The 26348-nt window shown below is 41.8% G+C and overlaps 1 protein-coding gene across 2 annotated transcripts in view; it reads left to right on the top strand.

The window, feature by feature from the left end:
• Positions 1–856: 856 nt before the first annotated feature.
• SLAIN1 (SLAIN motif family member 1) overlaps positions 857–26348 on the top strand; it is a 59540-nt gene continuing 34048 nt past the window's right edge. For both annotated transcript variants that reach the window (XM_059377584.1, XM_059377585.1), the window contains exons 1-2: positions 857–1691; positions 15071–15210. In XM_059377584.1, the coding sequence (XP_059233567.1) occupies positions 1090–1691; positions 15071–15210 (742 nt within the window). In that variant the 5' untranslated portion in view covers positions 857–1089. The remainder of the gene's footprint in view (positions 1692–15070; positions 15211–26348) is intronic.

The following is a 26348-nucleotide window of genomic DNA, read 5'->3' on the forward strand; positions in this document are numbered from 1 at the left end:
GAGGGAGAAGCGGACTCCCTGTTGAGCAGGGAGCCCAACATTGGGCTCGATCCCAGGACCCTGGGATAATGACCTGAGCCTAAGGCAGACACTTAACTGACTGAGCCACCCAGGTGCCCCAATTTTTGCTTGTTTTGTTCAATGCTCGATGGCCAGCTCTTAGAATCGTGTCCGAAACAGTTAAGTGCTCAAATATCTTTTGTCTGATAAACGTAAGAATATACATAGTATGGAAAATGCTCTAGCATTATTATGACAAACATCGGTGGTAACAGAATAATTTGAATTCGACTCTTTTAGAATAAACTAAACACCTGGCTCTTCAGCAGCGGGCCACTCTCAGGATTTCTTCTTTCTCCTTGCGCTCCTCTCCCACCATTTTGTCTCTGGGTTACCAATTAGTGGATGAATAGCATGGTCTCCAAGTCTTTCTGTTCCACTTTCTCATTTCCCAGCCCTTAGGATAACGGTCCCTGGCCCTCTGGTTCCTCAGCCAGTGGCTAGTGGCTAAGGTCATTGAGCACAAGCTCCTAGACCGTCGCAAACGAGAGGGCGCGGCGTGCACTCCTCCAGGGCAGACACCTGCAGCGGCTTTTTTGGAACAGGCTCAGAGATCCGCACAGTTCGCTCTCCCCGCAGCTGCGGAAGCGCCTGTGGCGGGAAAGTTCGGACCAAGTCCAATCAGGCACCTAGGGCTAGGTAGCGCGGGCGGCGGCCCCAGGACCCCAGCCTCCGCTGCCTGCCCCGCCCTCCCGAGTTCCTCTTTCCCCCGCGGCAGGTCCTCCACCGGCCCCGCCCCCCGGCATCGCCCCGCCCCGCCCCGGGGCCGCGGCTAAAACCCGGAGCCGCCGCGGCGCCCAGGGGACTGGAGGGACGCTCTGAGCATGTGCAGAGCTGTTTGGCGGCGGCTGCCTCGGCCGGAGGCTGGGGCCCGGTGCTGATGCGAACGGCCGGCTCGGCCTCTGTCCCAGCGTGGTGGGCGCCCCGGGCCCGGGTGGCAGGGAAGGAGCCATAGTCTCTCCGCGGCTCGAGGAGGGGGGCGCGGCGGCGCGCACCGCCCCGGCGGCCGCGGCGCCTTCGGGGCCCACGATGATGGCGGAGCAGGTGAAATGCGCCTCGGCGGGGGGCGGCTCCGGAGCGGGCTCCGGGCCGGTGGTGAACGCGGAGCTGGAGGTGAAGAAGCTGCAGGAGCTAGTGCGCAAGCTGGAGAAGCAGAACGAGCAGCTGCGGAGCCGGGCGGCCAGCGCGGCCGCCGCCCCGCACCTGCTGCTGCTGCCGCCGCCGCCGCCCGCCGCGCCGCCCCCCGCCGGGGCCTGCAGCCCGTTGGGTCCGCGGAGCCCCCCGGCCGCCGCCGCCGCCTCGGGGGCTCTGGGGCTCGGGCTGGCGTTGGGCGCCGGCGGCGGCGGCAGCGGCGGCTCCAGCCCCGCGTTCTCGGGGACCTACTGCCTGCCCAGCCCGGCGCCCTCCCTGCTCTGCAGCCTGGCGCAGCCCCCCGAGGCGCCCTTCGTCTACTTCAAGCCGGCGGCGGGCTTCTTCGGCGCGGGCGGCGGCGGGCCGGAGCCGGGGGGCGCGGGGACGCCGCCGGGGGGAGCCGCCGCGCCGCCCTCGCCGCCCCCCACGCTGCTGGACGAGGTGGAGCCGCTGGACCTGGAGAGCGTAGCCGCCTGGCGGGACGAGGACGACTACACCTGGTATTGCCGGGCTCCGCTCCTTCCCCCGGAACCCCGGCCTCGGAGGCCCGGGGACGGCGGGGGAGGGCGTGGGCCGGGGAGGAGAGGGGGACCTCGTCCTTGCCCCCGGACGTGGTGGCCTGGCAGGTGCCCAACTGGGCGAGGAGCGGAGGCTTTTCACGGGGGCGGAAACCTGTTTCTCGTAGCTCAGGCTGAGCCAGCTGGGGATGAATGGGTCCCCTGCATCTCCCTGTCTTCTGCTCTGCGCTGATGACTCGGTCCCCAGCTCCCTGTTAGCATTAACTAAAAAATCCGTGCCATCTTTTTGTCACTCAGTCCTGCCCCCCCCCCCCGTCATTTTTGGGAGTAGCGGGGGATGGGTAGGGGTTGGCCTCAGTCTGCGACTGTTCGTGGTCTTTCCTTCCAAACGAACGCTGGGCAGGATTTGCGAGCTCTGCGGTCTCGTCCCGGGGCGTCCCAAGCCGCCCAGGGACGGATCGGTCTCTCCTTAGAGAGTCGTGCTTGCAGCTGGACTTGTGCAGTCGCGTGTCCTCCTGCGCTGCCTTTTCGTTGATAGCGTCTCGTTTCAAAGGCTGACTTGCTTTTTGAAATATGCTGCCCTCATGGGCTTTCCTGTCCGTAATGGTGTCAAAAACGAGGGCTTTTTCAGGGAATGGAGTGGCAGCATGAAAGTACGGTTACTTAGAAATCAAGGACCTTTCTTCAATTTTTAAAACTGAACCGTTGATTAAAGAAAAGTGAGAAGCAACTTTTTATTTTATTTTTTTTTTTTAGAAACCGTGAGTTGGTTATCAGAAGACTTGTGGTTGGCATTATCTTTTCATTTGAAATCTGGCTAGCTCTGTTTTCCATCAATGAGTAACTGTGGGGGGGGGGGTCTGATTCCCTTATTTTTCATGCTGCTTTCTCATGGGGTTAGTCCTTTCATGACTGACTTCTGGTTGGTTCCTTTGCTTTCCTCCATCAGGAGAGGTAGTGGGACATGATAAGATGAGTTGAAGCCTCAGAGGAGGTCAGACTTAAGTTCCTGCAGGGAAAATGAACAGCCTTCACCTTTCCGGAGCTGCGGCATGAAGCACAGTTGTCCTTTTACTTTGAGTCCTTCTACTTCTGACCCTTCCTGTTTTTTGCAAGCTGGGGTTTCCTTACTTTCTCTGTGGTCCTGTTGCATGATCCCACAGAGGGAATGAGAATGGAGAACCCTACCGGTTTCCCCGTTAAGACCTGTGGTGTTCCCTTATACTCTCAGAACCCTTGATGGTAACGTGCATTAACTAGTTGGCCTGATTCGGAGAATCAAAATGGATGGAGCTACAATAAAGCATCCTCTCTTCCTCCTCCTCCTCCTCCTCCTCCCTCCTTAGTGCTCCACCTGTGGGCAACTGTGCTGGTTGCTCAAGTTGTAAAGATCAGAACAACTCACCACTATGCGTAGTTTTGAGCCATTCTTTAGAAATGACACCTTTGTGTTTGTGGAGCCCAGGCTGTATTGTAAACAGTTTCATCCTGAGCGTGGTACTAGAAAGTGCTCTCATGGCGGTTCTTGGGTTATGATCACTATAAGCCCTTATGCTACTTCCAAATTATATTATCTTGATTTAGGGCCCACTTGGCCTTTTCTGGAGATACGTGAATGGTAGAAGGCAACTTATTTGTATTTTTGATGGGCATCAATCTTATCCATTAAAAATGTTAGCATTTTAAAGCCTGTGATATAGTTATGATTTTATAAGTGTATTCAATTGGGTTGGTATATACATAGCTAACAGAATTATAAATTTTTTTCCATTGAATAGACTTCTACCTATTTATTTATCATCCAGCTACTGCTAGAATTTTGATATGCAGGCTTTTCATAGTTTAATTTTTGTCAAAATAGTATTGGAATAACTTTGGGGGAAAAATGATCTGCTTAATGGAATTCCTCTGTTAGCACTTGAGATGGTTTGAAGTGGTTGTAAAGTATAGCAGGTTCTACTAATTTCACTCATCAAATATTCAGGGGAGTACATGAATCAATGTTCCGACACTTTATGGATGTTTCCACAGACAAGCGGCACACTGTTTTACAGCATGTCTTTCTCAGAAGAAATTTAGGACTAGAATCCCATGTGGAAAAACGGAGGGATAATTACTCTTTGGTGGAATGTAATTAAAACATTTTTAAGGTCACCTGATTTACAGAAAACTTTCTGTCCTGACACCTTATACATTAAAATATTTTTGTATTACATTATCTTGGCCTATTGATGAACAAATAGCAGGCCTCATTCTCCAAGTTGAACCTACTTGTTAATGCTGATGACGTTCTTCATCGCTGTAAACTGTGTACGTCCCTGTCCTGTAGTCTCACAAACAGGGTGTTTTTCATTTGGATTGCCTCATACGTTTAAAGGGAGACAGCTTACCTTTATTTCGCCTGTTAGGAAACCACTGTAGTGGATAATAAGTACCTGATTATTCTAAAAATACTTGAAAATAGTTTTACATTTTCACCGTGGAAGAAAAAAGCCCTCACAGATGTGAGTATGAAGTCATAGGAGTCTTTCCTCTTGTCCTGAATTCATTACCATGATTCAGAGTTTAACTGTTAACATTCTGCAGAGCCTTCAAGATACAAACATAATTATCCAAATCCTTAAATGCACATCAGTTTTTTTTAAACTGCCTTTCACTGAACCTATCTTGGACATCTTTGTCTCCCTGTAACAGTTGCATCATTGTTAAAGTAACCATATTTATTAAGGACCCATGTACTGTTGACTGTCTCCCCTATAATTTTTCATGCATTTTTATCATGGTTTCATCCTGATGACTTAAAATTGATATTTGATTATTTAGAACAGTATTTCCCGCAAGATGTTTTATCTTCAGGAAAGAAAGTTCACAGATGTAGATTAATCTTTGAATATTTTAGAAGTTCTTTCATGCAAGTCCCATTTTTTTCTAATAAAACCTTGTAACTCTTCACCTTTTATTAACAACCCCGACAATACTTGGCTCAAGAATTATGTGTAGGAGGAAAACCGTTAGTTGTAGAATCAGTATTTGCTTGATGATAGTTCATTAGTTAATGAATGATCAATCAAGTCTCTTAGGTCTTTTTTTCCAAACAATTATTTAACCTACATGTATCTTCTGTTTATAAAAAACCAAAACTTTGTGAGTAGTGTGTTCTCCTTTTCATTTTGATGAAAATCTTTGAAATGAAACAGTTGTCTCATTTCTTCAAATATTTATCTCAGTTGAATTTAAATTATTTTTTCTTTAATCTTAGCATAGGGCTGCTAGAAGTAAATGTCTCAGGAAATTGGATTGTGGTTCCAGGACCTTAATTTTTTTTTTTAAAGACTTATTTATTTTAGAGAGAGGGAAAGCACATGAGCAGGGAGAAGGGTAGAGGGAGAATCTCAAGCAGACCCCCTGCTGAGCACAGAGCCCCACGCTGGGCGTGATCCCACAACCCTGAGGTCATGACCTGAGCCAAAATCAAGAGTCAGATGCTTAACTGACTGAGCCACCCAGGCGCCCCCTAGAACCTTTAATTCTTAAGTCCAATTGTTATAGTCCCATAGTAAACTTCACGTCCTGCTACATGGGCTCTTCAGGGATCGCTACTAATTTGACAACCTTAGCTCTCCAGGAAACCATAGGCTAGAAAGCGGGGGGTTCTGAATTTCAGGAGCAAATTAAGCTCCAAGGATGGTGACTTTGATACATACTTGGAACATATGCCTGGATGATTTGCCAGTGTGTATGGAAGGATGTTTTCAAAATCACTGTCCCGTGTCACCAAGCTGAGAAGCAGCTTTCTCTCAGGAAAAGAGAGCAGATTGGTGTGAAGTGGCCAGAGGAGCAGTAAGTTGTTAACTTCACTCTAGACCTTTCCATGACCTATTTCAGCTCCCCTATTTCCTGACTGAGGGACTGAAGTGTGCGATGAATCGACTTTAAAAGCTCCTCCAGTTATTTACTGAAAGGTTAAAACCACAGTTCAAATGGTTGAGACTGATTCCGAAGTGTGTACAGCACGGCTGTTCTTCCCAAGCTTGGTTATGCACGTCAGCGTGTCATAAGGTCAGTTTAGTGGCTTGACCAGCATTTCTTCTTTAAAAAATGAAGAGCAGTAGAATATAAAATCAGAAGGCAGCATATCTTGTGATACAAATTTGTATCGATTGAACTTGTTTCAGTTTTACATGTGTGTGCCCTGGGCCGAAATAGTAAATATATTTGTGCGTTAAGGTCACAGTCAGAAAAACTCCCATTTTACACCATCTGAAAGCAAAATGGTGTTGAAGAAAGCAGGTGGAGAAGCCCAGCTCTCTGAAGAGAGGGTAGCACCGGGGAAAGTCAGGTCTTGCGCACCTCAGTCAGGGAGAGTAGTCTATATTCAGAAAATGTCAAGATAATGATATGCCAGCTAACAGAAAATACAGTCCTGTAGGGCCTTTATTTTAGGGGAATGGCAATTAGAAGAATATTGAAACTTATGTAAAAGGGACGTGGCAGAGATTTTAAACTTACCCAATGGAAAGGACATTAGAAAAGTCATGATTATAAAGGGGAAAGAGTGCTATGTACAAATTAAGGAAAATTTAATGAATGAGCTATTCATCTTTCGAGTGTAACACCACGACCCTCGACAGCTGGCTGAAATCCTTGCCAATTCTCCATCAAAGCTGCTGAACACCTTGTACTGTACATATGGCACAGCTAAATGAGACCACCTGAACTGGTCTTTTTTTTTTTTCCCCCCATAATTGATTTTCAGTGAAAAGACCAGAGGGTGCTTCACTTTCTGACAATGCTAATTGAAAACCGCAGTGTTTTCTAGAGGCAAACGGAGTGGAGTGAAGTATGTGCTGAGGTCTTTGAAACCCTGCTGTGAGACACCAGAATAGAATCCAGCTCTAACTGTGGAGGGACAGTGGTAGAGTCTGCTGTAGGACAATTCCGTAACTCCCATTTGGGCTTCATGTGTCCTTTTAATAGCTTAGTGGTTGTGAATTTGCTTTGCGATGGCTGCCGAGTGTGGCTCTAGTGGGCGCTGGTGAATCAGATGCTTCAGTTCCCTCGAAGATTGATTGATTGCCTATCAGTGCTGATGCTTCAGCTTTCCTTAAAATAGGACTTGTGATGCTTGAAAGCTCTTAAATTACACGTCTGAAAATTGCCACATATTCCTTCTCAGTGTCAGGCATGTAAAACATATGCATATGTTTTGCCATATCATTTGTTTTTGTTGTTATCAGAAGGATGACTTTAGAATCAAACATTTACCTGAGAATAACTGATTTTTTTTTTTTTTCTAGATAGTTGTAATAGTCCTTTGAAGCACTCAGGTGATTATTCTGATGGCAGGTTTGATGTTGTTCCTGTCCTCCCTGTGTTAGCATGGGAGTGAAGTTAAGTGAGGGCATCCAGAATGTGAAATGTACGGAGATTCTACGAGAAAGCTAATTGTTTATAGTCACATGCCTTTGGAAGGTCTTGATGCAAAGTTAAAGAAAATTAGAGTGTGACGTTTTCAAAGATAGCTTTCCTAATATTTGAAGAATTCTCAAGTTTTAGGTGAGGGTTTTTCTTGTCTCTTGCTAGATTCTAATATAGTTTCATCAGTGGAACTAGAGAAATTGAAAGAGCAGTTTATAAGTCACTAGGAGGTATGTGGCATTAATGATGGCAAAATGGAATATTGTAATGACAACAAATAAGGTGGTTTTTATGACTTTTTGGAAGATTGGAGCTATTTGGGGCAAATACAGGTTTTACCCTGCTTATCTAATTTTGGTGTTCTGTCACACTCAAGGAGTTTGTAGCCCTGTGATCTCCATCTTCCTGTTTCTTTAGGTCCAGCTCTCGGCCTCCCCATAGAAATAGTAGGCTCAGAGCTATCCTGGGTGCGTTGTTTGGAGACTGACTCTGAAAATGATCCATTGTCTTCACGCTTTGCACAGTGCTTCTAAAGTTTTATCAAAGTAATGCAATAAGCAGAAGGTAAATAGCGAGGCTTTTTACAGAAAGCAGGAGCCCTCTATCATTCGGACCTCTGAGTCCTCTGCACAGGCATCACTTGATTCTCATATGGTTGTTTCTTTTGCTCTTTATTTCTGAGCAGTCATTTGTACTCTATGATCTTAGACGTCTGTAGACTTGTTTTGGAAGATGAAGACTAAGCTCTCTTCTCCTCACCCCCACTCCACAATGTCATCTTTCCCTTCTCATAATGGTTTTCATTATTTTTGTGTTAAATGCTATATAACACTTGTATTATGACTATAGTGGTTATTAACTGAGCCCTGTTAATTATATGCTATTTTCCTCTCACCCTTTTTTTCCTCCAAGAGTTACTAATGACCTCTCTTTCCCCCCTTCAATTTCTTTAATTCCTATTACGAATTACTTTTTCAAATACTCTCCTGGAGCCATAAACTCGTCGATAAGGTCATGCATACTTGACAGTCTTTTAAATTTGTTTTTAACAATTTACTTTGTAATGCCATCCCTTCTGGACCTTTTAAGCCCATTGCTCCGGTCTTTACTGTTTACTTCTTAGGCTGCATGCACAGTGCTGTGTTAGTGGGAATTTCTTAGGTTTCTTGCTTATGTAGGACCTCCCATTTTTAAAATTCTTTGTCTTCATATATTTTGTTTAATCTAGTGGGGGCGGGCACAGCCTCCAGTAGTTTTCTGAGAAAGGGCATTATTATGAGAAGGATAATGTGAAATTCTGCTTATTTAAAAATGTCTTTATTCTAGCCTCATGAAAGATTCATAGTTGGGCTGGGTATAATAAGCCTAAGTCACTTTCTCTTATGTTTGAAGGCATTGTTTCATTTTGTTCTAATTTTTATTAGGTTTTAGATATTGAAGTGTCCTGTGGTTTGGATATCTAATCCTTGACTTCTTTTTTAGTGTTTTTTTTATCCCTAGTTTTCTAAAATGCCATGTTGTATCTTGGTATGGGCCTCTCTTATTTGTGGTACTGGACATTTATGGGTGTTCTCACTTGAGAATTCAATGGCCTGCCTTCAATTCTCAAAATTTTCTGTCCCCCCCCCCTTTTAAAATAATCTTCTCTCCATGTGTGTGCATATATATATGTTTGTGTTTTAGAACTTGCAATAATCAGATGTAGGCCCACCTGATGCAATCATTTAATTTTTTTTGTTTGTCTTCTTTCATTGTAAATCTGTGTCTTTGTTTTGCATCTGGGAGACTGCTTCAACTTGATCTTTCAAACTCACTTACTGAATTTTTTGTATATGCTAAAAGTTTCATTTTCCAAGAATGAAGAATCTTTCTTTTTTTAATATCTTATTATTATTATTATTATTTGTGAATGTAACTTTTTCTCTCAGATGATACCAGTTATGGTTATCTCAGATTTTTCATCAGTTCTCTCTGTTGTTTTCTCAGTTCTTCTTTCTCTCTACTTTTGGTCTCAGCTTTCAATTTAAAAGGAATGTTCTAAGTTTCTGGTGTCACTGATTATTTGCACCAAAGAGGGGGGCGTTGAAGTTGATCTAAAGCTCTGTGTGGGTGGAGCTCTTCAACAAGGGTTTGGGTGGGTAGCCAGTTCAACTTTCAGGATGCCTCGGTCTTTTCTTGGGTTCATCTGTCTCTGGACCCAAGTTTCTGTACTCCTGGGAAATAAAAGAGTAACACAAGACAGGTCTAGGAATAGTAAAGGGAAAATGGGACTAAAGTTTGAGCCAGTCGACATGGAGGTGTTCATTTCACCTCTCTGTTTCAGTAAAGTACTTCATCCCTCCTTCAGCTGAATTTGTGCCTGAAGTCAGAGCTTCTGGGCCATCCTCTGGTCTTGGGTCATGGTGGGGAAGAGGTGGTGGGGGCAAGTGCTGCTTTTGAATATGCTATGAGTCTGTGTGGTCCAATGAAGGAACTATAGTGCATAGACCCTAACAGATAAAGGAAACTTCGGAGTTCCCCTATAAGCAAAAACAACAAAACCCCCACAAAAAACTACCAGAAAAAAATCCAACTCGTGGGAGTACCTAAAATCCTGAGGTAGACTGGTTGGTGGAAGCTTTGTAATAGAAGGTAAGAGCAGTTCTTATGATGCTAGAGGTAATGAGCAGAACAGTGCTTCACCCAGTGGCTTCTTGGGGCAGTGAGAGGGGTTTGAGAACAAGCAGAGACTCCGGCAGTGGAATGAATTTGTGTGTATATAAAACAGTAGGGATAACTTATTAAAGAAGTCTAAAGATAAGTTCCATTCTCTCTCTCTCTTTTTTTTTTTTTTTTAAATATTTTATTTATTTATTTGACAGAGAGAAATCACAAGTAGACAGAGAGGCAGGCAGAGAGAGAGAGGGAAGCAGGCTCCCTGCTGAGCAGAGAGCCCGACGCGGGACTCGATCCCAGGACCCTGAGATCATGACCTGAGCCGAAGGCAATGGCTTAACCCACTGAGCCACCCAGGCACCCCATTCTCTCTCTCTTTAAAAAAAAAAAAAAAAGCTAAGTAAATAAGAAAAAGGCACCTGGGGGCATAGTCAGTTAAGCATCCAACTCTTGATTGCGGCTCAGGTTGTGATCTCAGGATCTGAGATTGAGCCCTGTGTTAGGCTCCGCACGGGGCATGGAGCCTGCTTAAGATTCTCTCTCTCCCTGCAATCTCTCTCTCCCTCACCTCTAAAAAAAAAAGTACATAAATAAAATAAAATAAAGTTCCATAATTGACTAGTTTAGTGGCCCATTTATGTCAGGGCTGTGGCACCTACTTGTTGTTTCACCTCAATTCCATTCACCTGGAAAGGCTGCTCAAGTCTCGACACAGAAGGACAGAAAATAATTGCTTTTGTAAGATCTTTTTTTAAAACTTTATTGAGGTATAAGTGAAGTGTAAGCTGCATATATTAAAATGTACTATTTGATAGGTTTTGGCATACATATATATCCCCATAAAACCATCACTAGAGTCCAGAGAGTGAACCATATCTTAATGCTCCAAGTTTTCTTGTGGCCTTCTGCATTTCCTCTCTCCTGCTCCCGCTTACTTCCCACCAAGGCACCCAGCCACTGGTCTGCTCGCCCGTCAGTCTAGATTAGTCTGCGCTTTCTATACTTTCATATCTATGAAATTATATAGTATGTGCCGTTTCTTCATTTGTTTTTGGTCTGGCTGCTTAGGATTGAGAGTTATTTTAAAATTCTTCTGTGTTACATGAAACAATAGTTCATTTCTTTTTGTTGGGAGAACTATTAGATTATACGCATGGAACAATTTTTTTTTTTTTTTATCCATTCATCTTTTAATGAACGCTTGGGCTGTTTTCAAGTTTTGGCTATTACAAATAAGTCTTTGTGTGGACACATGCATTCATATCTTTTGGATAAATACTTAATGGCTCTTGAGAGGCTGGAACAGGAATAGGTGTATGTTAACTTTTTAGGAAGCTGCCAAATCTTTCCCAAAGTGGTTAGGCTGTTTCCTATTTCTGCCAGCACCGTATGAGAATTTCATTTGTGCATGTCATGCTTGCTGTGGTCAGGCTTTTTAATTTTAGCCATTCTGATAGGTGCATAGTAATACTTCAGAGTGATTCTACTTTGCATTTACCTCATGACAAATGATGAGCATATTTTCTATATGCTGTTCATTCATAGATTTTCTTTGTTGAAATGTCTTTTAATTTTTTGTCCATTTTTAAAAATTGGGTTTATTATTGAGTACGCAGAGTTTTTACATCTGTCTACATACAAGTTTTTTTTTTTTATCATATGTGATTTGCAAATATTTTTACCCACTCTGGTTTATCATTTATTCTTCTGTTAGTGTCTTTCAACGAGCAAAGTTGTAATTTTAGTTTTAGTGAAGTCGAACTGATAAAAAATTTTTTTCTTTAATGGATCATATTTTTCCATGTAAGAAATTCTATGTAAGAAATATTTGCCAACCCAAGGACACAAAGACTTTTCTTATGGTTTCTTTTAAAAATTTTATAGCTCCAGGTTTGACGTTTTTATATCTCTGTTTTGCGTTAACTTCGGGTATTGTGTAATGTATGGCTCAAAATTTATTTTTTGTATATAGAATTAAATGCAGTCATTTAATTCGTATATTAATTCCTGTCCTCCCCGTGTTAGCATGGGAGGTCAAGCATTGAGCACTCCCATGTGGTGCTTTGGGGGTGCCATAGTGGAATGGAGTGGTTGTGACATTTGTTTCAGCATGATTTGCTCAAAAGGCTATCCTTTCTTCATTGAATTGTCTTTATACTTCACCAAGAATCAGTTTTCCGTACATGTGCAGTTCTGGACCGTCTTGTTTCCCCATTGATCTGTTTGTCATCACTGTCCTCCTCAACTGTCTTCACTGCTATAGGTTTGTAATGTGTCCCACTCACCGGTAGCTCTCCAACTTCACTCTTTTTTTCCAAGGTTGTTTCGACTGTTCTAGGGTCTTTGCATTTCCATATGAATCTCAGAATCAGCTTTCAAATTTCTTCAAGAAGTTTACTGAACTTTTGGGATTTTATTAAATGGATACATTTAAGGATAACTGACATCTTAATATTTAGTCTTCTGATCTGTGAACATGGTCTGTCTTCCCATTTATATCTTTAATTTCTCTCAGAGTGTTTTGTAGTTTTTAGCACATAGGGCTTGACATCCTTTATCAGATTTATCCTTAGGCATCTTATGGTTTTGGTGTAAATGGGAAGTGAATTTTCAACAATACTGATTGTCCCTAGCATAGACATGCAGTTAACTGTAGTATGTTCATCTGGTATGCTAGAGTCTTTTTTCCTAAACTCCATCGTTAGTTTGAGTATCTTTTTTGTAGGTTCCTCAGATTTTTTGCAGAGATGATCACGTCATCTCTGAATAAAGATAGATTGACTACTTATTTCCAGTCTAAATGTTTTAATTTACTGTGTGATTGTACTAGCTAGAACTTCTAGTGCTTGTTTCGTTCCTGATGTTAGGGGAAGAACATTCAGCCTTTCACTGTTAAGAATGCTGTTTCTGTACATACCTTTAATCAGAAAGTGTTTCCTTCTTAATTTGCTGAGAGTTTTGTTTTGTTTGTGTGTTTGAATCAGGGATGGGTGTCAGATGCTTTTTTGTTTTTGAGATTATCGTGCCTTTTCTATGGTAAGCTACACTGACTGAATGTTAAACCAACCTTTCATTCCTGCGATAAACCCTACTTCTTAACAATGAAGTATCCCTTTTATATGCGGTTGGACTCAATTTGCTAAAATATCCAGATTTTTGCTTCTTTGCTCATGAGGCATATTGGTCTTCAATTTCTTTTCTCTGTGGTATTTGGTAGAATTCAGCAGTGAAACCTTCTGGGCCTAGGCTTTTCATTGTGGGTATTACAACATACGTACATGTGTTGTAGGCAAGCATATAAATGGGTCTTTTGTGACAGCTTTAAACATGAGAAACTTGCCCATCAGAATATTTCCCATTAGTTTTTAGTGGCTAGAATTGTATCCAGAGCTTATGCCCAAGCCAGTGATGGGGCAAACAGGAATGCCGCAGTGATTCAGATTGGCTTAGCCATCTGAGATTGGCAAGCCATCTTAGCCATCCAGCCATTGGTGCGTCCATCTCCAGGTGAGGTCTCCAGACAGCAGTACGAGCATCACCTGGAAACTTGTCAGACAGTCACGTTCTTTGACCACAGTCCAAACCTTCTGAATCAGGTAGATTAGACCTGCCTGCAGTCGAGTGTTAGCAATTTGTGTTTTAACAGCCCACTAAGAGATTTCGATGCACCAGAGGTTGAGAACAGCTGACTTAGGCTAGCTTGAACTTGGGGAATTAGAGTGAGCTACGTGACACTGGACTCTTCAGGGGTCTCTTAGCGAGGGGGGGGGGGGACTGTGGTGGTGGAAAGGATGGATTTACATAGGTGGGTGTTAATCTTGTCATAGGAGACTGAGTTGTGCCCAGGAATAAGAATTTTCAACTAATCCATATACTCCTGATGAAAGGAGGCACCGTGGTCCACGGAGGAACTCCTGAATGGATGAAACGGTGTTTCAGAATCTGCACCTGTAACAGGAGTTAGCAGACTGTATCTTGGGGCAAGTTGGCCCTGCTGCATGGTTTGTATGGTTGGTCAGCTAGACATTTTTAAATGACTGAAAAAAAAAAAAGGCAAAAGACTACTATTTTATGACTTTGAAAATTATGGGAAGTTCAAGTTTCAGTGTCTCTAAATGGTTTACAGAAACACAGCCTACTGTTCACCTTGCGTACCCTCTGTGGTGCTTTGGGGCTGCCATAGTGGAATTGAGTGGTTGTGACAGAGACTGTGTCCCATGAAGTCCAAGTACATACTGGCTGCCCCTTTACAGAAAAAGTTTGCCAACCTCTGATCTGTAAGGATAATTTTACTGAATACTACCATTCCCCAACCGTCTTGGGTAGCTGAGAAATTATTTTGACAGGTGGGGGTCCTGACTACGGTGGCATGAGCGTGAATAGTGAAGTATGGGATTTCAAGAACATGTACTCGTTAGAATTATGGTAACTTTGTTTAAAGGAGTGTTACTTTAGACTTTAGTGTGATTTATAATTATAATCCAGCTTCGTAAATAAGTTAATTACTAGAAGCAGTGATTATAATTCTTTCTCTTCCTTTTTTAAGTCAGCTAAAAAGATGAACTTTTTTTGTATAACCCTGTGACTGAAAATACGCTATAGTTTACCTCAGCACCATATGTCAGCGAGAAAATCTTTAACTTAAAGTGCCTCATGGTGGTTATTTTGAATTCTGTGTAATGTTATAGATGATGAAAGCAAATTTTTCTTAAAACGTATCTTTGAAAGCTGTTTGGCTTTTGTAAGAAAGAAGCACATACCAAGTTTAGTACCGATTTGAGACAGGGTGGGGGCAGATACCTGATTATTTAAGGGTTGAGAGAATCAATGAACTTTCACTAATTTTTAGACTTTTTTTTTTAAAGTACATAAAATTTGCCTAGTTTGTCATGTCTTGTTTACATATTAGCCCGGTTCACTTAACATTCTGCTATCAAAGAAAGAGATGAAAGTGTTCATTTCTACAATGAGGTAGTCAGGTCATCATGGTATCCATTCAGAACATCATGGCGTCCGTTCCAGGCTAGTTCAGTAGCAAGAGCCTCCGATCTCAGACTCTGAGACATAGTTTCTCATAGTGTTTTGAAGTCCTCCTTCCCACCAAGCTACAGAAAGCATTACATTTTATTTGGGGGTATTTGCCTGTTAAAAAATAATTTTGGTATTTGAAGTAATCCAATGTGAGTTTTGTGTTAGTAGAAACTGTGAAATACATGTTGTTTTCCCTAGAAGGGAGGTCATGTCCATATACCTATATAATACCTATAATGTAGATTTCTTTTTTTAAGGTTATACGTTGGCTCTTCAAAGACATTCACATCATCAGAGAAATCCCTGAGCCCTTTGCAGTGGTGTAGACACGTCCTAGATAACCCGACTCCGGAGATGGAAGCAGCAAGGCGTTCCCTGTGCTTTAGACTGGAGCAAGGTAATTTCGAACCTGTACATCTACGTTCTCAGACTCTTGCCACTGTCAGCTCTGTTAGTCGCTGGTTTTGGAATTGACACTTCAAAGGAAAAGCCTTACCCCAAGGGGTAGCTGTTGCATGCGATTTTTCCACACTCCTCCCACATCAGACTTTCTCAAGGTAGAATATAGTTTCATGCTTGTTTTTAGCCACATTCTTAGCTTGTTTCAGTTTGTATTGAAAGGTAGGAAGGCATATTATTTTTCTGTGTTTTTTTTTCCTTTCTCTATGCAAATATACCAATAAGTAAAATGGTTTAGCCTTAAATTTTCTGGGGACAGCAACAGGTGGTGTGGCTGAAATCCAAGATAGAAAATGGAGGTTTCACTGGGACCTGAGTACTGACTTTTTTGAGTTCCATACGTATTTAATTGGTTCTATAACTGGAAGTCCTAACCTTTAGAAACTGGGAAATAATCGTCCTATTGTATATGACATTAGTTAACTTAAAGGGCTGAACATAAGTTTAAGGCCAAAAAAAGGGAAAAAAAGGAGAGAGAGAGAGAGAGAGTACTGTCGTGGAAGGAAAAATTACAAAGGAATTCTAGTCCTTAGCTTTTGTCATTTTGTATTTAATTAAGACTATGATCACTGAGGATTTTGCTCATCTCTTAACCCCTCGGTATCTTCTTCATTACCTCGGGGACTCTTTCCATTCCACGGATTCCCTGTATCCAAATCACACTTGAGCTTGGAAATGCAGAGTCCTGCCTTTTCCAGATTAAATAATCAGAGTCCCTGGGAGTAGGGCCGAGGGAACCTGCACTGACAAGTTCACCACTGTGATTGTGGCCCACAGTGAAGTTTGCGAACACTACCTGTAAAGCCCTTCAGGGATAATAATGGGTATCAAAATCTGGACATGAGACAGAGTATAATAGGTGACACTTCTTGAGCTCTGAATTCTGTGACCATCAGTACATTCAGTCCTTGCCATCCTCTTATTTAGTCTAACCACACGCCTGTGAGCTAGGGACACACTCACTTTTAGGGAAGAGACAGGTGAAGTTGAGAGAAGGTCAGATTACTGGGACCAGCGTGATACCCCAGGGACAGAACTGGAAGCTGGGTCTCCCCAACCTTAAAGATTGTCCTTCGTCAGTGGTCTCTGCTGCTTTTTTGGCACAGTCATAAGTAAATATCAGCAGAAATTTGTTTAAAATATTTGGGAAGCATCAAATTAAAGGGCACATTTTATTAATATTTTAACTAAAGCAAAATGAGGGATTTAGTAAGAAGTTGAATGGTGGGGTAGGAGCAAAGGAGTAGCATTAGGGTAAAAATGTTGGAGACACTCTGATCTAAGAGAGCAGCGCTGTGAGGCAGCAGACTCCAACCTTCACTCTGTTCCCGTTTACCCGACTGACCCTGAGCGAACCATTAAATCCCTCTGGACTTTAAGGGCTGTGTAGACTGTCTCTAACATCTCTTGATTCAAGGACTTTTCATATGGACATTTTTATATATGAATTTGCACAATTTTATTTGAATATATAAAATTCAAATGAAACTCAGAACTAGAATCCTTTAGTTCAGGGGTCGACAGATTTTTTCTGAAAGGGACCTGATAGCAAGTATTTTAGGCTTTGCAGGCCACACATTCTCTACCATCAGTAAAAAGCAGCCATAGAGGCAAACATTAGCAAACAAGGCTGTGTTCCAATAAACCTTTATCTGTGGATACTGAGATTTGAGTTCTCATGATTTTTTTTCCCATGTGTCACAAAATATTTTTAACCATTTAAAAAAGAACAAACCCATAAAAACAATTTTTAGCTGGTAGGTGTTACAGAGCTGGGGGGAGGTTGGATTGGGCCTCCCAGGCCACAGTTTGTGACCTCTGCTTCATTTGCCCACAAGGAAGAGTTATATACAAAGTTGATTTAAAAAATGGAGACTTTGTTCAATTTAATGTAATTAATTCTTATTGGTGGCTGCTTTTAAGATTTGAGACTAAGTGCCTGATCAGCTAATTTTCTCTTCATTGACGCGGGGCTGAAGCAGAATGGTGAGGTTATGAGGACATGCATTAATGTGTTTATTCATAATGTAATGTATTTCAATTTCATGTAAGAGTTTAAGTAGAGAACTAGCTTTTCAAAACCTACCTTAGTGTTTTCCAAAATTTGTTTTCTACATCCAAATCCTCTCTTGCTGTGATACTAGATGCTTTTGTTCTGAAAATCAGTAATCCATTCATGAGATAAGAAGTCACTGTCTACAATCGGTTGTTCTTTGGATGAAATTTTTTTTTTTTAATTTAACTTCTATTTTATAGGGAAATTTTTCTATAGCTTAGAAAGTATTAATCTTACGGGTATTGTAAGGAAAATAGCAGATTCCTACCCCGGCTCTCGTGCCCATGTGATTACCCAGATGTGGTTACTTAACAAGAGCTATTTGTTGTGGTTTTGCTATTTATCTCTCATGATTCCCATGCCCATGTGGCTGTGGCTTGAGTTGTCAGTTCATTACTTTGGATGTTGAAGGTTTAATTCTTCAAACACTTTTTTCCCCTTACACTTTCTCTCTGCACATCTTCCTTCCCATGTAGCTTTTTACCAATTTGGGGATACATTAATATTGATCACAATACAAACAATCATATCTCAGCCATGCCGTATTTTTATTGTTCTGTTTCTCTTTTTTGGTCTAGCCTTTTATTTTTCCTAGAGTTAATTGTGAAAAGACACTTACTTACTGTTTTTGGTTTTTGTCATTAATTTACCCCCAGATGCTCCAAATGAACTGACCACTGGTATAGTGAGGCAAACAAATCCACCAAGGGTGTTAATTGTTTTATTTCCCTTTTTTTTTTTTAAAGATTTTATTTATTTATTTGACAGAGATCACAAGTAGGCAGAGAGGCAGGCAGAGAGAGAGAGGAGGAAGCAGGCTCCCCACTGAGCAGAGAGCCCGATGCGGGACTCGATCCCAGGACCCCGAGATCACGACCTGAGCCGAAAGCAGTGGCTTAACCCACTGAGCCACCCAGGCGCCCCTCCCTTTTTTTTTTTTTAACTGTTCCTGCTGGTGTCTCCCTCTGATCCCCTGTCAGGCTCTGAACTCCTTCTCTGCAGGACCCCCCACCCCCACCCCCAACACCTCACCTCAGAGCTGTCCTGGGAGGATGTCCCCCTGCCCTCATCCTGGGAATTCTGTCCACTCCTTAGTTTAGCCCTGCCTGTGTCCCAGATGCCAGGGCTCCCTTTTCCTTATGTTTCCTCTCTGTGCAGAATTCCTAATCCTGTTGCCTTTTCAGGGAAGCAGGAGAGGAAAGAGGAAATGGGGGAGGGAGAATTTGAGAACCTTCTGTGTCTGAAAATGTCTTCATTATATCTTCAGTCTTGATTGTTCTTTGAGCTGGGTGTAGAATTCTAGGTTGGAGACCATGTCCAACAGAGTATAGAAGATGTTATTTCATTATATTTCAGCTTTGGGATTGCTGTGGAAGGTCCTGTAACATTCTCATTTCTGATTCCTGTGAGCTTTCTTTAAAATAACTTTTAGGAGCTCCTGGGTGGCTCAGTCGGTTAAGGATCTGCTTTCAGGTCAGGTCATGATCCTGGGGTTCTGGGATTGAGCCCTGCATCAGGCTCCTTGTTCGTGTAGAGCCTGCCTCTCCCTCTCCTCCTCACTTGTGCTCTCTTGCTATCTCTTTCTCTCTCAAAATAAATCAATAAATTGAGTAATAGATTTTTTTAAAGGATTTATTCAAGAACGAAATACCTTTTAGATAGAATCTCAGACTCTTTTAATTTCTAGTACATGACATTTTCATTTTTTTGTGCTGGTGGGCATTTTAAGCAGAAAACTTGAGTTCTGCAAAATGTCCTGATTTCTTTCTCTGTAAATCCCTCCTGTCCTCCAGTTTTCTCCTTTCTTTCATGCTAGATACTCCTTTTAGTCAGATGTTGAATCCCCTGGATTGATGTTCAGATTTTTATATTCTGTCCTGTTACATATCCATGCTACTGATGTTCTCTTTTCTTGGAGGTTTTAAAAACTCCTCTTTGAGGGACACCTGGGTGACTCAGTTGGTTAAGCAACTGCCTCCAGCTCAGGTCATGATCCTGGAGTCCTGGGATTGAGTCGCGCATCGAGCTCCCTGTCCAGCAGGGAGTCTGCTTCTCCCTCTGACCCTCTCCCCTCTCATGCTCTTTCTCTCTCTCATTCTCTCTTTCTCAAATAAATAAAACCTTTAAAACAACAACAACAACAACAACAACAACAACAACTCCTCTTTGAACTCCTCTGCTGCTCCTCTGAGCTCCTCCTATTAAGTACAGGCTGTGTGCTAGACACTTTGTAGGGGATGGGGACACAGCAGTGGCCAAACAGATAAGTCCATGCCCTCATGGAGTCTGCCTTCTCGTACACAGACCTTCTCTTAATCCTCCCGTGTTTGTGAGGGACCGTTATTTGTGTAAGGTATTTTAAATGTAGTCGCTTTTCATTTTGGCTTATTTAGGCAATAAAAGTGAAAGAGGAGCAGCTGCTTGGGAAAGGGAGGGAGCTGAGGGTCCCAGTATTTTCCTAAACAGTCCTCCTGTTTTTGCGTCACTATAAAGCTTTCTGCCTTCAGTGGTAGGCTGTACATCCAATTCCAGAACATTCCAGACTCTTGTTGGCTTGTCCCCACTGTGGGCCCCTACAGCAGAGAATGTCAGAACCCAAGTCTGTTACCCAATGTTTATCCGTTTTCCATTTCGAAATGAAGTTCCCTTCTCAGACTGATAGGGACTCCTCTCCGTTCCATCTTATTTGCAGGTTTAGAAGACTTGGAGTTTAGCTCTCATTCTAGTGTGTTTTTACAGTTAATTGTATTGTTTAAGTATAACTGACAGTTTCAGGTATACAAATATAGGGATTCAGCAATTCTGTACATTTTTCAGGATTTTTCAAGATATGTGTATTCGTAATTCCCTTTTTCTGCTGCACACATCCCCCAACCCTTCTGATCATCACCAGGTCTCTGTATTTAAGAGTCTGTTTCATGGTCTCTTTTTTCTGTATTCATTTGTTTTGTTTTTTAAATTCTATGTGAGTGAAAGCATTTGGTATGTGTCTTTTCTGAGTTTCTTCACGTAGCATAATACTCTCTAGCTCTTTCCATGTGGTTGCAAATGGTAAGATTTCATTCTTTTTATGGCTGAGTAATATTACATTGTATATATACCATATCTTCTTTATCCCTTCATCTATCAGTGGACACTTGGGTTGCTTTCATATGTTGACTTTTTAAATAATGCTGCATTAAACAAAGGAGTGTGTGTATGTTTTCAAATTAGTGGTTTCATATTCTTTGGGTAAATACCCAGTATTTACTGGAATTATTGGATCATCGGGTAATTCTACTTTTAAAGTCCTAGCTACAGCAGTCAGATAAGAAAAAGAAATAAAAGGCATCCAAATTTGTAAGGAAGAAGCAAAACTTTCACTATTTCCAGATGAAATGATAGTATATATAGAAAACCCTGAAGACTCCACCAAAAACTACTAGAACTTGATAAATTAATTCAGTAAAGTTGGAAGACACAAAATTAATATGCAGAAATCTGTTGCATTTCTATACACTAGTAATGAAGTAGCAGAAAGGGAAGAAAACAATCCCAGTTTTAATTGGCACCAAAAATAATAAAATACCTAGGACTACACTTAACCAAGGAAGTGAAAGATCTGTATACTCTGAAAACTACAGTACATTGATGAAAGAAATTGAAGATGAGGCAAAGAAGGGGAAAGATCGTCCATGCTCACGGATACAGAACCAATGTTTTTAAACTATCCATATCACCCAAGGCAATCTGCAGATGTACTACAATCTCCATCAAAATACTAACAGTATTTTTCACAGAACTAGAACAAATAATTCTGAAATTTGTGTGGAACCGCAGAGGGCCCTGAATAGCCAAAGCAATCTTGAAAAAGAGGAACAAAGCTTGTGGTATCACAAGATATACTACAAAGCTGTATGAATTGAAACAGTATGGTACTGGCATAAAAATGGGTGTGTAGATCAATGGGACAGAATAGAGAACCCAGAAATAAAGCCATGCTTTATGGTCAATTAATCTGTTAACAAAGAGGCAAAAATATACAATGGGGAAAGATAGTCTCTTCAACAAACCGTGCAGGGAAAACTGGACAACTACATGCGAAAGAATGAAACTGGGCCACTTCCTTAAACCAATGTGGACATAAACTCAAAATGATTAAAGACCTAACTGTGAGACCTGAAGCCATAAAATTCCTAGAAGAAAACATAGGCAGTAATCTCTTTGATATCAGCTGTAGAAACATTTTTCTAGATATGTCTCCTCAGGCAAGAGAAACAAAAACCAAAGTGGACTACACTAAAATGAAAAGCTTTTGCACAGTGAAGGAAGCCATCAACCAAACAGAAAGGCAGCCTACTGAATGAGAGCAGAGACTTGCAAATGATCTATCCAGTAAGGGGTGAATATCCAAAATATAAAGAACTTTTGCACCTCAACACCAAGGAAACGAAATAATGCAACTAAAAATGGGCAGAGGACTGACCCCAATAAACGTTTTGCCGAAGGTGGACAGATGGCTTGGCCTGCAGACACATGGAAAGGTGCTCAGCATCCTTCATCATCAGGGAAATGAAAATTAAACCTTAAACTCCTCACACCCATCAGAATGGCTAAAATCAAAAACATAAGAAACAAGTGTTGGCAAGGAAATGGAGAAAAGGGAGCCCTTGTGTGCTGTTAGTGGGAATGCAAACTCGTGCAGCCACTGGGGGAAAGAGTATAGAGTCCTCAAAAAAGTCTTGTGTGGTTTTGTAAGAGAATAGGGAGGAATTAATAGTTAGTCTTCAATACCAATTCTTTTTTTTTTTTAAATTAGATTTTATTTATTTATTTGACAGAGAGATTACAAGTAGGCAGAGAGGCAGGCAGAGAGAGAGAGGAGGAAGCAGGCTCCCTGCTGAGCAGAGAGCCCGATGCGGGACTCGATCCCAGGACCCTGAGATCATGACCTGAGCCGAAGGCAGCAGCTTAACCCACTGAGCCACCCAGGCGCCCGCTTCAATACCAATTCTTACTGACTTCCAATTAAGGGAGTCCTTCGTCCCTGACAGCTAATTAACTGATACCAGAAATTGTGGTTTTAACTTTATTCCTATTATAGCATAAATATTTAATTGGGATAATGTGAGCATTCCATATTTTAGAACTTTCAAATAATTCTAATAAAACACCTGTTTAGATCTCATGTCTCTCTTAATCAGCATTTCCAAGTAACAAAAACTTTGAGATCAAGTTTGTTGCCCTTCATTTTAACATAAATTTGCCCCAGGACAGTGACTTTGTTTCACACTGGCTAGAAGGGAACCAGACACCTTAACGATTGCTGTTGCTAAAATAAATAATTTTTGTTTAATTCTTATTGAATTAAACCTTACAATTACTGCTGTTACATTTTTAGTTTTGGTTTCCAACATTTTAAGGTGAGGTGGAGTCTTTGCACTCTTTCCTCACTGGCCATCTCTCGCTTATCAGTGTCCTGTGAAGCTTAAAATAGTTTTTACTTATCTTACTGCATTTTGTTGCAGAATGATAAGTGCCTCTATGCTCCCCTCCCTCTTCCCCCTCCTGGAATTTAAAGACCTTCGGTGAGACCTTCCACTGCTGTGACCAGGACAGATGAGAGATAGATTTTTTTGAAAGGATAGTTTTCTTCCCTTTGTCTTTCTTTTCCTATCTCTCACACTTCGTAACCAAGGGGTAGGGAGAGTTTCTTCTCTGGGCGTTCAAAAGAGATGGTGCCTTAATTAGAGAGCAAGTTAGCGGTCTCCCTGCTTAAGAAGTAAATTTCCCTGGGAACACATGTGAGGTCGGGCTTGTCAACCTCGGTTTCTGTGGGTACATTGGATAGCGTTTCTTCCAAGGCTGTCCCTAATTGTGCAGCTGCTAATGAGTTTATGTGGATCGTGACTTTGGGAAGGGCCCCTGTCTCTCTTCTTGCTGTCAGCCTTCTCGGGGAGGGTCTTCACATAGCCTTCACGCTCTGATAGCCTCATGACCCTGCATCTAGGTAAGGTAACAAAACTTAGCAAATTATGGGAGTATGTATGGGAAATGTTCATGTTTTGTTGAGGTTGTGAGAACAGGCTTATTAACATCCTACCTTTCTGAAGAAAGTTTGTTTTTCTGGAGAAAACGAGGCACAGAAAGGAATATTTCATTATTCAATTTTATTGGAAGACAGCACCTGCATTTAAGAGCTTTTTAAAGATATTGCTGAAGGTGTAAACACACACACACACACACACACAACTAATATGTATCTGATGCCCCCAAATTCTCAATTGACTAGGTCAATTAATATTTTAATGGAAAATTAATTAAACTGGAAGTTTATTGGAAGAATGAGATCCCCAAACTTATTTCCTTCTGTTCCAGACTGGTCTTTTCATACCAAATTTCATACTTTATAAGGTCTTCTATATCAAGTGGTCAACACTGTCCAGTTACTTAAGCATTCTCACCCTCTTCTACTTTAATGTTTGTTTTCTATGGTTGTCAGGCAATAAATAAGGATGTTTATAAAGCAGACATATTAAAGGCTTAAATGTCAGATCTGTTTACTAATACATTTGAAAATGGAAATGGCTTTTTTGGATAATGTACAGAAAGTAATGTTAAAATAATTCATCATTGAAAGTTAAATCTTTTAGTACCTTTTTTTTTTTCTCCAAGATTTTATTTACTTGAGAGAGTGAGAGAGAGAAAATATAAGAGAGGGGAGGGTCAGAGGAAGAAGCCGGTTGCAAGAAGCAATCCCTGGACCCTGGGATCATGACCTGAGCCGAATGCAGATGCTTAACCCACTGAGCCACCCAGGCGCCATCTTTCAGTACTTTTTAATTTGCATTGGACCCTGATTAGAATATACAGTCTTAGACATATTCAGTATCTTGGTTGGTTTTTCTCTTTGAAAATGGTCCTAACAATGTTACTTTCCATTTGGAAGTGTCTTGTTTTGTGAGCATCTTTTTACTTAATTTTTAATGTATCTATGCCTTCTTTCCAACTTGGTGAAGAAGCATCTGAGGACAGGAGCCTGCCCTCGTTTCCTTTTGGATACCAAAACTTAAGAAATTCTCAAACATGATTTAAGTTCTGAATGGGTTTTTTTTTAATGATTTATTAATTTGAGGACATTTAAATTTTTTACATGAGCAAAGAAACTAATTGAACATTGATGTTGTAAAAGACATCCAACAAGCCAAGCTGGAAAGAATTACCTGATGGTGCTCAGTAAAATGTTAGTGTTGGCGCCTGGGTGGCTCAGTGGGTTAAGCCTCTGCCTTCGGCGCAGGTCATGGTCCCAGGGTCCTGGGATTGAGGCTCGCATGGGGCTCTCTGCCTGGCAGGGAGCCTGCTTCCTCCTCTCTCTGCCTACTTGTGATCTCTGTCAAATAAATAAATAGAATCTTTAAAAACAAAAAACAAAAAACAAAACTTAGTGTTGGGGGTGGATATTTGAGTCTGTTTTGTTCGCTGCTGTTGACCCACCTGTGCCTAGAACAGTTCCTGCCCTGTGGTACGGACTGCCCTGTGGTCTGGACTGAGTGATAATTGTGGAGTGAATGAATATGGTGGGGGGCATTTTGATTTCGTAGTTAGACATGGGGCTCACTAGGCCTCCGTGTTCCTTAACTCTGATTAAGAGCAGGTCACGTTCCCACGACTTATTTTATAACTGAACTTTTGTGCCTCTTTAACCCCCTTACCTGTGTCACCCCCACCCCCCTTTTCCTCCTGGCAGCCAGCAGTTTGTTCTCTGTATTTGAGTCGGTTTCTTTGTTCATTTGTTTTGCTTTTTAGATTCCACATAAGTGAAATCATACAGTTTTTGTCTTTCTTTGTCTTATTTCACTTAACGTAATACCCTCTAGGTCCCCTCATGTTGTTTCAGATGACAAGATTTAATTCTTTTTTATTGCTGAGTAGTATCTGTGTGTGTGTGTGTACACACCACGTCTCCTGTATCCATTCATCTGTCCATAGACGCTTAGATCACGTCCATGTCCTGCCTACTGCAGATCATGCTGCAGGGAACATAGGGTACATATATCTTGTTGAATTAGTGTTTTTTTCTTTGGGTAACGTAGAAGTGGAATTGCTGGATTGTATGGTGCTTCTATTTTTAATTTTTTGAGGAATCTCCGTGATATTTTCCACAGCGGCTACACCAATTTCATTCCCACCAATAGTGCACAAGAGTTCCCTTTTCTCCACATCCTCGCCAACACTTGTTTTTTCTTGTTTTTTCGACGCCAGCCAATATGACAGGTGTGAAGTATTAGCTCGTTGTTACATTTTAGTGAAGGAAAGAAAGAAAGCATGCCACTTGTTTCTAGCCCATTGCCTGTTAAGTGGGGGCATTTAACAGATTTCACAGGGCTATTAGAAAGATTTCAGGCAGTGTTGAATGTAACATTACTTTGATAAGTGTGAAGTGCTATGGGATTATGTGGACACAATCCTACTGTGCAGTTCTTTATTCAGAATGTGAACCAGAACATAAAGGGAATCCTCTTAGTTTGGCTGTTTATACTTTATAGGAAACTAATAGCATTTTTTTTCTTTGGGTTGGGGGGGGTTTGTTTTCTATACCTGTAAGTCAACATATCTGTTCGAGTTGGGATCCCAGATTAGAAAGTTTTGAGCATCATTTAAGAACAGTAGAAAGTTTAAAGCAACTTCATTAACTATTTCTTTTTCTTCTGCTGCTTCTTAGATCGATATGTATTCCATTTCTGACATGCTTTTCTCTGGTCTTCATCACTTCCCCCACTTGTTTATTTTTTTAAGATTTATCAGAGAGAGCGAGAGAGAACACAGCATGGGTGTGGGGGGGGATTGGACAGCAGAGAGAGAAGCAGACGCCAGACTTCACTGAGCCAGGGGGCCTGCCTGTCTGGGGGCTTGATCCCAGGACCTCAGGATCACAACCTGAGTCGGAAGCAGATGCTTAACTGACTGAGCCACCCAGGCGCCCTTACCCCCACCCTGTAGACTGTAAATAACAAACACCCATAGAAATTTCATGAGCCTTA

This window comes from Mustela nigripes, chromosome 15, assembly GCF_022355385.1.
Source record: "Mustela nigripes isolate SB6536 chromosome 15, MUSNIG.SB6536, whole genome shotgun sequence".
Classification (NCBI taxonomy): domain Eukaryota; kingdom Metazoa; phylum Chordata; class Mammalia; order Carnivora; family Mustelidae; genus Mustela; species Mustela nigripes.